Source organism: Durio zibethinus, chromosome 6 (assembly GCF_047325235.1).
Source record: "Durio zibethinus cultivar Kanyao isolate XHJ-2024 chromosome 6, ASM4732523v1, whole genome shotgun sequence".
Taxonomy (NCBI): Eukaryota; Viridiplantae; Streptophyta; class Magnoliopsida; order Malvales; family Malvaceae; genus Durio; species Durio zibethinus.
Window position 1 is genome coordinate 2,219,166 of NC_143167.1, and position 12,336 is coordinate 2,231,501.

At 33.2% G+C, this 12,336-nt stretch overlaps 2 protein-coding genes across 4 annotated transcripts; both read left to right on the plus strand.

Moving 5' to 3' along the window:
- The first annotated feature begins 312 nt into the window (after positions 1–312).
- On the plus strand, positions 313–2,311 carry LOC111285648 (3-ketoacyl-CoA synthase 12-like). The gene has a single exon (XM_022875199.2). The coding sequence runs from the start codon at positions 563–565 to the stop codon at positions 1,958–1,960; it is 1,398 nt and encodes a 465-aa protein (XP_022730934.2). The 5' UTR covers positions 313–562; the 3' UTR covers positions 1,961–2,311.
- A 3,570-nt stretch (positions 2,312–5,881) lies between these two features.
- Positions 5,882–9,513, plus strand: NUDT9 (nudix hydrolase homolog 9). Of its 3 annotated transcripts, none has more exons than XM_022875123.2 (9): positions 5,888–6,233; positions 6,326–6,400; positions 6,496–6,552; positions 6,816–6,898; positions 7,104–7,162; positions 7,524–7,672; positions 7,780–7,923; positions 8,492–8,650; positions 9,194–9,513. In XM_022875123.2, the coding sequence occupies exons 1-9, from the start codon at positions 6,150–6,152 to the stop codon at positions 9,287–9,289; spliced, it is 906 nt and encodes a 301-aa protein (XP_022730858.2). In that variant the 5' UTR covers positions 5,888–6,149; the 3' UTR covers positions 9,290–9,513. The 3 variants fall into 3 exon arrangements, with proteins under 3 accessions (XP_022730857.1, XP_022730858.2, XP_089619435.1); XM_089763309.1 differs by having other exon boundaries at positions 5,889–6,158; XM_022875122.2 differs by lacking the exon at positions 8,492–8,650 and having other exon boundaries at positions 5,882–6,233.
- The last annotated feature ends 2,823 nt before the right edge of the window (positions 9,514–12,336 follow it).

Here is a 12,336-nt window from a genome sequence, read left to right on the forward strand (position 1 = left end):
TCATTAAAGAAACGTTGACAAGGATCGCAATTTGCCTCCTCTTGGCTCTTTGGGTTTAAGCCGGCATTTTTCTCTTTATTCTCTCTCACATATTAAGATAATTTACATTAACTTACAAGATATTATTTATTTTAACTCATTAAATTTTTTTTATTTTTTTTATAAAAAATGTTTTATGAATTAAAAATGACGGGAGCACTTGTATCTTAAAAAGATATCTTTAGTATACGACCAATGAATCAGATTCATGACTCTTTCGGACCAAAACAATAAGCTTGCTCAAGGGGTGACAAGTGTTCAGCTTTGTAATAAAGATTCATACGAAATGACACACAAATTCAGTTGGTGGGAGTTGATTGATGGCAGTGGTTCATAAGCAGATTCACGTGTCCAACTCATCAGGGATCTCTCCTTTATAAGGCTTTCATTTGATCTCCTCATCTAACCAAGTTTAGCTAACGCAAGAGGCTCAAAAATTTCCACTCCTCCTCCGTTTCTCTATCTTTTTCTTTGCCTTTTATCGTCCCTTTGTTTTCCCGTCTCCCTTGATTATTTTTCTCTCATGGAGCTGCTCTCCTTGTTGCTGCTTCTTCCAATCCTACACCTTTTCTTCACAATTTGGAAGTGGGTTAATGACAAGAGAGACCAAGAATGTTACATTTTAGACTACCAATGTTACAAGCCAACTGATGATAGAATGGTCGGGACTGAGTTCTGTGGGGAGGTGATAAAAAGGAACAAGAATCTTGGACTCAACGAGTACAAGTTCCTGTTGAAAGCCGTTGTCAGTTCCGGTATTGGGGAACAAACCTACGCCCCAAGAATCATGTTTTCAGGCAGAGAAGAGAGCCCAACATTGGCAGATGGCATCTTGGAAATGGAAGAGTTTTTTTATGACAGCATTGGAAAGCTCTTGTCCAGGGCAGGCATTTCCCCTCAGGAAGTTGATCTCCTAGTCGTCAACGTTTCCATGTTATCTGCAGTTCCTTCTTTGTCTTCTAGAATCATAAATCACTACAAAATGAGGCAAGACATCAAGTCTTTTAACTTAACCGGAATGGGATGTAGTGCAAGTTTGATTTCTCTTGATATTGTTCGCAATGTCTTCAAGTCTTACAAAAACAAGTACGCTTTGCTAGTAACCTCAGAGTCTTTGAGTCCAAATTGGTATGCTGGCAACGACAGATCCATGATTCTTGCGAATTGTTTGTTCCGTTCGGGTGGCTGCGCAATTCTTTTGACTAACAACAAGTCCTTAAGGCATCGTGCAATGTTCAAATTGAAATGCTTGGTGAGAACACATCATGGAGCCAGAGATGAGTCATACGATTGTTGTATTCAAAGGGAGGATGAGAAAGGAAGGGTAGGATTTCACCTTGGCAAAAACCTTCCTAAAGCTGCTACTCGTTCTTTTGTTGACAATTTGAGGGTGATTACCCCAAAGATCCTGCCTGTTAGGGAACTACTTCGGTTCATGATAGTGTCAATTGTTAAAAAATGGAACCGACATGGTTCTCCCAAGGGAACTACTCAGGGACGTATTAAAGCTGCGGTGAACTTCAAGAGTGGAGTGGATCATTTCTGCATCCACACAGGAGGGAAAGCAGTGATTGATGGGATTGGGATAAGCCTTGATCTCACTGAGTATGATCTGGAACCGGCTAGGATGACCCTGCATCGATTTGGCAACACTTCTGCTAGTAGTCTTTGGTATGTTTTAGCATACATGGAAGCCAAAAAGAGGTTGAAGAAAGGGGACAGGGTGTTGATGATAAGCTTCGGGGCTGGTTTTAAATGCAACAGCTGTTTGTGGGAGGTTCTAAGGGATTTAGGGGATGGAAATGTGTGGAAAGATGAAATTGACAGGTACCCACCAAAGACATTGGTTAATCCTTACATGGAGAAGTACGGTTGGATCCAGGATGAAGATCTTAGCACCTTCAAAATTCCAGAGGACTAAAATTCTAGAGAGGCAAAAGAATAATAATAAGGAAAATAGAATCAATTATCATTTTTTTTTTTCTTCCCCATACCCTTTCAAAAAGATCATGGCTCCTTTCATTTATGGTATACTACAAAGTTCTTAGATTGTTAAATCCCATGGTGGATTCATAACCAATAAGATGGGCAGCTTCAAACAATGAGAAGTTTGTCATATTCTATTGGAGAGCTGGGTTTTTTTTTTTTAGTTTTTTTTTCTTTTCCTTCTTGATTGGTACTCCTTTATTGTTGGATTTTGAGGGTTACAGTTTACAAAGTAGAGCTTTAAGCCTTTATTATATTTTTGTTAGTAATAGTCTGTTCCACGCACATGCTGAAATACTGCTTTTTTTTCTTTTTTGTTGTTAATTGTTGATATGTTTCATGCCAAAACATTTAAGATCATCCATCGAGGTCCAGTATGGATGATAATATAAAAAATACAATACCAGATGTCATGAAATGTTATAAATTAATACATCTCATAATAATAATAATAATAATAATAATAATAATAATATGCTCAAAAAATTAATTTAGAAGAAAAAATATCATGATCTTGTCACTTGATCTTCATGAATTAATTAATGAAAGAGGGTTACAGAATTTATTGCTCTTTTGAATTCGGATTTATGTAGTCTCTTCCATCCTTCCATTTTTCTCTTCATGCATCAAATTTACTGTTTTACAAACTTTGTTTTACCACAATCCAAAATTAATTTGGGGTGAATGATTTTTTTTTTTTTTTTTGTTTTTCATGAGATTTTTCAATTAGGAACCACTTAGAGTATGATGGAAATTTATTTTCTTTCTTTTTCCTTTAAAGTGCGTACTCTCATTCCCTAGTAACGAAAAAAAATTGTCTAAATAAGAATAGTAAACATATGAATTTTAGAAAACTGAAACAAATGCTGGCCATGCACACTTTAAGATGTGATTAATAATTAAGAGGCATTATTGGAGTGCATATAAGTAAAAAAATATGAAGAATTTTTTTTTTTCAGTGCTCTTAAATTTGGACTTAAAAATAGATAGTGTTAGCTGAAAGTTATTCATTAATTGCTCTCTTCATTTTGATTTCTCATCAACAATTTTTCAATTAAAGCCCTTTCCTGTTTCTTTGCTTTCTGATTACTTCACATCAATGATGATTCATTGAAAGTAAAATTCACGAAAAGTACTTGTGTTCATGTATCAATTAAGGAATAGAATTGAAGAAACCTTCAAAATAGATCGATTTTCTTTTTTTATTTATTAAAAAAATTCCACTCTTCAATTAATGGTTTTTTTGTTTGGTAAATTTAACTGTCCTCACCATTCCCGTGGTCACAAATAAAAGTTTGACAGCTGCAAATGCCAGCCAGCTCCAAAATTCTTAATGATAGCAATAAATCATTGGTCCCTAGTTAACTTAGGAACTAGCAAGTCATAGTGGTCCATGGCCACCTTTTACCCTTAAATGCACCATTGATGAATTGGTCAATTCAGCCAGCCATGGCTCCATGTTTCTGCACTGCACTTTGGCCTTCATGGCTCCATTGATGAAATGTACTTTTCGTCACCCCCATTTTCAATTGTACATGGAATTAACACTCCAACTGATCTCTGTGATTCTACCTGTGATAAAGAAAGAGATCAAGTAATGGAGAATTTAATGGCCTTTGCCATTGTTGTGATTGCTACTGACAATAAAACATTTCCTTTGGCAGAGACAACATGAGAACAAATATGAAAAAAAAAGAAAAAATTCCTTAATTTCTTCCTGATCTCTTTAAGGCCAATGACATTTTTCTCAGCTCAAAAAACCTACCTCCAAGAGTCTAGAGATGAAGTGAAGACTTGGGTATCTATATATTATAAAATGATTGCTCACCTAACAGGCAAAGGTAGGGGTTTAACAAATAAAAACGCATTTCTAAAATCACTTAATCTACCAAACACTTAAACAGTAAAAACTATCAATCAGCGTATGTCTGCTGAAAATTTTTCAGTGCTACCTACATGGAACAATAATATTTTTAAGCTGTATATGATTCTGAATTTTCAATTCCTTAATCCTGCAATCTTCTCTTGGCAGGAAATTTTATTACTACTACTTTATTAACCTTCATTCTTTCTAGCTAAGAAAGGAAAGAAAGAATTGAAGGAAAAAATCAAAAAGCTTTTTTCTCACCCAAAGTTTGTGGCAAAAATGTTGGTCCATGAGGAAAAGCCAGACCCTGATGTTAGCAGAAATGATTAACATTTTCCAAAGTTATGACTCCAGGGGAGAAAAGGATTTTTCTTCTAAAAAATATCAATTATTTTTGTTTTGTGGTAGTGGAAGTGTGGATAGAAGTTGTCAATAGAAAGAGACTAAAAATAATAGAAAGGAAATACGATCAGAGATGCCACAATCCCAAACCCCACACCCACCCACCCAAAGAAGGTATAACTAGAAAAACAAGCGTTCTGAACGATCAAGAATTTATAAGGTTCTGCAGTTTAATCACGTTCTAAAGCTAGAGGCCAATCTTTTTCATCTGGTCAATTTGTGAAAGTCTGAGGAAGCATTAATTTAATATAGCAGCCGCCACCAAGGCAGTTGCATTTCTCATCGGTATGCTTATATATTCATGAAGCAGCCAAGCTTTTCCATCTTTTTTCGTCAACCAAAATATTCTTTTTTCAGTTTAAACTAGAAATTATGACGCCTCGCTGGCTTGTTAAATTAATAAAAAGAACACTCTTTACTGCATTACATACTCACGTGAAGTTGTCCAATGTATGGTTGTGATCAATTAGCTGTATTTACATAACGATAGACTTCACCATAAATTTTTGGAGGATTTGGACACAAGCAATTTAACATTAATGGCCTTCAATGTGGATATTAACATACAAATTATAATCTAGTGTTTCATAACTATACCAAGAATATCCATATTTTTTCTTCTTCCTCTCTGACGTGTAATTAGATTTGTCCACAGTTTGAGCTAAATCCGCATTATGAACTTAACTCAATCGGGTGATGTAAATTTTAAGTTTGGCTTGGATTATTATTTTATTTATAAAAATTTTATTCAATTTTAAAATATATTTAAAATATTTAAAATATTAATATAGTAATACTTTTTAATATTTTAATTTTTAAGTGTGATCAGGCCTATCCTGGCTGGGACTTAGTCACAGATTTAAAAGTGGTTCATAAATACCTTCACGTACAATCTTGGTTGCTATTTCTTAGCTACACTAAAAGAGTCGTTGCATTTTTCTTTGGTTTGGTAAAGAAGTTGAGAAATCTGATCCGAAATTAAATAGTACTATCATGTGTTTGACATGTCTCTAAATATAAGAATTAAATCCCAAGTTTAATTCTTCTTTTTGGAAAAGGATTATGAAGCCAGTGCATGTCAACTTTGCTTAACACCCTTGAGTTATCAGAGCTAAGCTTGGATATTGCTTAAATGTTGCTGATGGAGTGATGTTAATAAGCCCTTTAAAACAGAGTCCTCTCTTAGTATTTGGGGCTCAATCAACCCTTAGTTTGATCTTCCCTAGTGCGAAGCCTTAGTTGATTCACATGTTTTTGGGTTTCAAGTTCATTTTCTAATGCAACAAATTACTTTGATGATAATGAAAGCCCAAGGAGTTAAACTTGTTTGTGAAAAGATTTTGCCAGGTCCAGAAGGCAGGAGCTCAGCTGCACCCAAAATTATAGGACCATATCCAACTATGTTTGGGACTCAGAGCCCATCATTTTGAAAGGATCTCTGACACTCTAATCCAAGTCTTGATACCAAGTAATGCTCATTTTACACCTTTTCTTAATCCCAACAGTGTCATTATGAGATTGATTACAGATTAAAGATACTGGGATTTGATTGAGACTTACCATTTCATGGATCCCATGCCATAGGAATTGGATGCAATCTTTAACGTCAAAAAGCAACAACAAGAGCACAACTAAAAAAAATGTGCTTAGGTTGTCAAAAAAAGGTTCTCTTCAGACAAATATCTGATTGCTGACAGGATAAAAAATCTGGTATAATCACATTTGCACCTTTAAAACCTGAATCAACTTTCATGTTGCAATTGAAGCACTGATGTGAAAAGAAGAAAATAAAATCCAAGGCTACCTTTAGGAGGTGAAATCGAATAGTCGTGAATTTTCATTAAAATTTCTCAAAATGGAAAAGGTAGGGTGTAATGGGTGCTCTCCTCTTGCTTACAAGCTTTTATTCTCATGCCCTTTTGGTCTGTCTCTGCCACAGGTTATAACATCTCTGTCTTATTCTCTTTTGCATTTGTATTAGCCTTCATTTTTCATTTATTATGAAATTATTGTTTGGTTTGGTGGATGAAGCTGTCTGTGGTTTTTGACGAATCATATGATAGAATTCCTCATTCAGACATGAATTTGGAGAATTCCATTTCTGAGGTAAACTTAAAGTTTTGAAGTTTTTGAAAGTCAAGATGTTCTTTTTTTTCTGTTTTTTTTTACCTCTAATGTTTTATTTTTTTTGGTTTGCTTAGATATGGGATCAGAGGGTTCAGAAAAATGAATCTTTATTCAATGGCAAGAAATTTAGGGTATGTTCTGACCTTATTTACCTCTTATGTTTGTTTTTTCAATGTAAACTTTTAGGGTACTCTTTTGAGGTGCAAGGAAAGAAAATTTGATCCCTTTTCTGTAATGAAGTATTTTATAAACATGATAAACAAATGTAAAATATGAGAAAACCAAGAACCAAGATGATCATGCTTCACCATTCACAAAGTTATTTCATTTTGATAAATTTTGTTTTGAATTAGCATTCGTCATCATTGTTGGCATTGTTTATAATTTTTTACAGTATGGAGGATATAGTCAGAAGAGTGGAGATGGATCAAACGAAGAGTCATTTGTATGCCTCCACCTTGGATTGACAGATTATAGGTCTCTGTTTCACTCTATTTGTTTATGCATGCATTTCTTAACTTACTAATTCTGCATATGCTCTAACTGCACTATCTTTTCAAATGTAATGACTTTATCCACTCATTTTGGTAGCCTAACATATAACGCGAGTGTTTACTTATATCGTATCTTATTGATGTTCTTCTGATATAATAATGATTCAATAACTTCTACTTGTTACCAGAACTTTTGTGGGTACAAATTTGAATCCTTTGTGGGAAAAATTCTTGGTTGCATCAGAAGGTATCTCAATGCAAATTTATAATATTCACTGCAGATAAGCTCTTCCCTCCTTGTTCTTCTTGTTAGCAGTTAACACAAATTGGTATATAGTATGTTGCGTCTTACATATTAACAAAATACTCTGCTAACAATTTGGTTGTGTCCTAAAATAACATAGAAATGAAACCGTTGAAATTTTCTATTTTCTACTAAAGATAATCACCAAGAAATCAATTCCCCAATGAAAGGTATCAATCACTACTATTCATTAATCACAAAATACCTTGTGCTGCTGAAGTTTTATACAAACAAAGCTACAAACCTTTTGATTGTTGTACATGTGATTCTGTATCTCTTGACCATTAGCTTTACTTTTCTGCAGATGACTCAACACAGTGTCAACACACCTCAAGCCCGGTAGGTAATGGTGCAATTGTGGAGACATCTGACAAGAAAATATTGGTGCTGCAAAGAAGTAATAATGTTGGTGAATTTCCTGGGCATCTTGTTTTCCCAGGAGGCCACCCTGAGGTAATACTTTTTGATAGCTAGTCCCTGTTATTCTTTCGCAGAAAAATTAATAATACCAAGTTTAGCTGCATTTATTGGTGTATTTCTACTTTTCTTTGGTCCGACAGCCTCAAGAAGTTGGAATAGAAACACACAAATGCAGCAAGGACTCAAAAGATTATGAGCTTGTTAATAAAAGGGTTTCTGAAGAGATGTTTGATAGTATTATTCGTGAAGTTGTTGAGGAAATAGGAGTACCAACTACATCCCTGGTAAGTGATAAGTCACTTTTGTGTTCCCGTGGTTGTGAAATTATGGTTAATTTTAATTGTCAAAATATCTGGAATGCAGAGCTCTGCTAGTCATTTCTTTGATCGACACAAAATAAATGTTTGAACCTCACAACTGTTTAGGTTTGAAATTCAGAATAGGGGAAGTTAAATATCTGGTCCTTGATATGAGACCCTTGTTTCAAACGATATACATTTCGTCCAAATTGGCCCTCATTGTTGTAGCATTATTTTGTTAACAATAATGACATTTTCCCCATCAGAGATGCTAGTCTGTGTTCCCAAAAGAAAAAGGGAAAAACCCCATCATAAATTCATCTTCAGACAGTTGAAAAATGACTTTGTTATGTTCACATGGCTTTCATCCCGTTGTCATTATTGAATTAATAGCTTATTTCTGTCAAAGAAAACCATATTGCTGGCCCTAGTTGCCTTCCTGGTTTCTATTGCAATGCATTTTCCTTGATAATTGATTTTCTTGTTCATTCTTAATTATTAAATTCTCTCTGAAAAATATTTGATATGGCTTTTGGTTTTCTTCTGCTGGCAGTCGGATCCACTTTTTATTGGCATGTCTCGTAGGGTTTTGAATGTTAGACCAGCTATCTTTTTCTTTATTAAATGTAGTCTCGAATCAAAAGAAATTCAGCAACTGTATTCTAACGCACAAGATGGCTATGAATCCACTCAACTTTATACAGTCTCACTGGTCAGTCTTTCCCTTTTTCCTTTCATCTTTTCTTTCAAAATGTTATAACTTGATTTATTTTTGCTGAAATTACTGGTTTTTTTTTTAATTAAAAAAAAAAAACTACAAGTCAAAGTCTTGCAAATACTTTGGTGGTGTTCATGGTGGCACAATTTTTTGGTGTTGTGGTCATTAGTGCTCTTGTGGTGATGTCAACGTTGTAGTGAAACTTTTGGTAGTGGCTGTGTCATGGCATGCATCAGGAATCCACTGGTTGAGATTGCAGGGTAAGGAGGGGTTCAATGGTCAAGTATGGTAGGACCGTAAGTTGATTGGAGTGTTTTCTTCCCCTCTAACCCCCTTTTGTCCCCTGATTGGGGCCATGCTATAGTAAAAGCCATTTGTTTTCAAAAGTTGAATATACAATTTTTCATGCTGAGTCTTCTAGGATTGAGTAAAAAATGCCAACTAAAAAGCTTTCGACGCTATTATTGATAGTTAATAAATTTATTTTCTTCATTTATCTTTAAACATGTCACTGCATTTCGTTTTTCTGTTTATCAGATTGAACTAGACAGTTTGACATCAAAAATGCCTGGCTGCCATCAAGGTGGGTTTGCTCTCTATAAACTGATGGTTGAAGCCTTGAAGAATATCTGATGATGGTTCAATGCTGCTGGTCTGTTGAAGATTTCACCTCTTTATTTTCAGTTTCTTCAGTTAGTAATTTTTGGAAGAAATGTTATATTGCTAATACGCTTGCTTAAGGACAAACTACGGCTATGCAGCAAATGCATCACTCTATATATTTCTATCTTAATTTTGCTATTTGATGTCGAAGCAACATTCTATCAATAAATTTTGATGAAATAATATCATTTCAACTGCTTTCAGTGAATTTCCAAGCTAGTTCCAAGCAATCCGGTGTTTGTTCAATTAATTATGGACATTGAATAGATGCATTTTATATAGCAGTCTGTCAGAATATATGAACAATACAAGTTTCCTTGGATCAAGCTGAAAGTAGAAAATCAGAGGAGTTATTGCTTCTATTGAGGGGATTTTCCTCTGTTGGACTTCAGACTTTCATATGTGATCGCAAACAGTTCCAGCTTTTCTGGAAAAAGTTTTAGGGTACTTGAGGCATGTTGCATTTAACAAACATAACATATCTGGAATAGGTTAACGTGATCAACTTTCTTTGGACCAGAAAAATTCATTCCAGAGTAGTTTGCTGAAGGATGGCTTCTGTCAAGAGGAGGGTTTAGGGTTGGAGTTTATACAGATTGAAACCCTCCATATATTTCTCCTTTCATCTGATCTCCAAGCTACAAACATTATCATTTAATTTTGTCACCTAAGCACCTTTCAGCAGGGTCCTTTCCAAGTCAAAAAAATCATCTGTAGGAGACTTTTATCAGATATATGTCACGCCAATTCAATAATACTACAAAATTTGACCATTTAAATGGTCCTTCATCAGCTATCTCTCCCAATATAGTGAGTCAAAGGTCAATAAAAGCTGGTCATTATCGAAGCAATTTATATATTTAAGTATACTACTATATCAGTACATCTGCCTTAAAGAATAACAGCAACATTATTTGCAGTGGCAGTCATTTAAGCAAAGACACCACCACACCAACCCCAAAGAACATAACCATGTCTTGAAACAGCACGTGCACGGTGGTTCAGCTGACTGGCTGATTCCCATTTGTGCTGGACCCAATTTTTTTTTCATTTTAACCATGTGAAGAGCCATGGGGGTGGCCTTGTTTTGGATTATACAATGGCTCCATGTGAATTAATTGTATATTTTACTTCAATTTGCTTTAAGCATAAAACCCAAAAGTTTGAGGCTTTTTATGCTTCCTTCAATGCTAAGCAATCGCTTTTCCCTGTGTATTGATTGTAAAAAAAAAAGGTTGTATCTTATGCTGAACACCACTGGCTTTGTTAACCTTTTTGCTGCATTAATCAAATGTATATAATTTGTTTATTCAAATAATGGATCAATTAATAAATTTTTTTTAAATGTTAAAAAGATGATTTACTATTCAAGAGTATCTTTTCACTCTTTCTCTTCCACGCAATGCTTTTTCTTTTTCTTTTTTTTTTTTTTTTTCAATTTGATAAGTTATAGGCTTCTCTTCTAGTAACTATTTTATGCTTTGATTATTAATGTTCCTTTCACGTTTAACTTCACCTATCCATCTATGGCTTTCTTAATCCTCTATAATTGCCCCCAAACCTACTTTTTATTCAAATGGAGATGGCATAACTTAAATTAAGATATATTTGTTCTTATAATATTATTAAAAATGTTTGAGCTTTATTTAATTTTATATTAAATTTATCTAATTATTTTGTTGATTTATTGATTAATTTACTTATTTAATTATTCAAAGATTTTTATATTCGATATAATTGATTTTATTATACTCTCATTGTTCTATTTTCTTTGTCTATATATATTTTTTAGAATATTCTAAAATTATGCCCTTTTTTTTTATACATTTAAAACTCTTATTTTTATATATTAAAATTATTTTTTATTTTTGAGTTTAAAAATTATGAAAATTTAATTTTATAAAAAAATTTAAATTTTAATATTAAATTATTAAAATCAAAATTTTTTTTCTTAAATTTCATAAAAATTAATACATGTAATAAATATTTTGACAAAAAATTAGAAAAATATAAAAGTTTGAGACAAAGTAGTAGGTGAAGAAGCACGACTCTTTTATTTGCTAAAATTAAGGCTAAATCAATCTAGCGTAGGATCCGAAATTGAAGGAATCGTGTTGGTTTTGGTCCTTTTTTTGGTATAATATATGGTTAGAATTAGAGTCCGTTGTTACCTGGTAATGGGCAAAATCACAATGGTGGTGCCATTATTGGTCGGGTATTTGTAACTACAAGGCGTGTATCAGTGACAGCGCGTGGGGTTGGAGTGAATATTGAATGGAATTAATTTGGGAATCTTGTTTCATATTGAGTGGTCACTAACATGGGCGTTCGCGAGTCCGTCCAAAATTGCAAACGTGGTCTACCGCGTGGATCCACGTGTGGTCCCATTGGCTTTTGAGCGTGGTCAGCTTTGTGTTACTTTTAATATTCACGTTCGCAATCATTATGACAATTTGAATACTAAAACTTCACTTGTAATTGACTAATGATTAAGCTTCTATCAAATTTTTTTTTTCCTTTTTTGGCTTTTCAATTAATCTTTTTTTTTTTCGACATAAATCAATTTCCATGGTTTTATTGAGTTTTCACCCACACTTTTTTTTATATTAATATCATTTTTTCTTGTAAGATGATCTTTTATACAAAAAATAAAATTTATTTAAATTTAGAAGATAATTACTGTACATTCTTATAAATTGTATTTGGAATATATGATTGATTATTATTTGAAATCCATCAATTAAACATGATTTATAAAAAAGGAAAAAGTTTTAAAAAAATTTAAATTAAAATTCAATAATTATTTAATTTTTTATTTTTATTACAATTAATTAAATTCTCAAATATTTATTTGGTGAAAATAATATTTTTAAAGGAAAAATAATAAATTATTTCTATCTAATCAAAGGTTTAATTAGATAAAATTAGATGTTTAAGGATTTAATTTGGTGAAAATATATGTTTAAGAGTTAAAATTCAACTAATTTGAAATAAAAGATTCATGACTTAATTATATA

Coding starts and splice junctions, on each gene's coding strand:
- LOC111285648 (XM_022875199.2), top strand. CDS start 563: ATGGAGCTGCTCTCCTTGTTGCTGCTTCTTCCAATCCTACACCTTTTC.
- NUDT9 (XM_022875123.2), top strand. CDS start 6,150: ATGGAAAAGGTAGGGTGTAATGGGTGCTCTCCTCTTGCTTACAAGCTT. Junction 6,553..6,815: donor TCAATGGCAAGAAATTTAGG/GTATGTTCTGAC, acceptor AATTTTTTACAG/TATGGAGGATATAGTCAGAA. Junction 8,651..9,193: donor AACTTTATACAGTCTCACTG/GTCAGTCTTTCC, acceptor TCTGTTTATCAG/ATTGAACTAGACAGTTTGAC.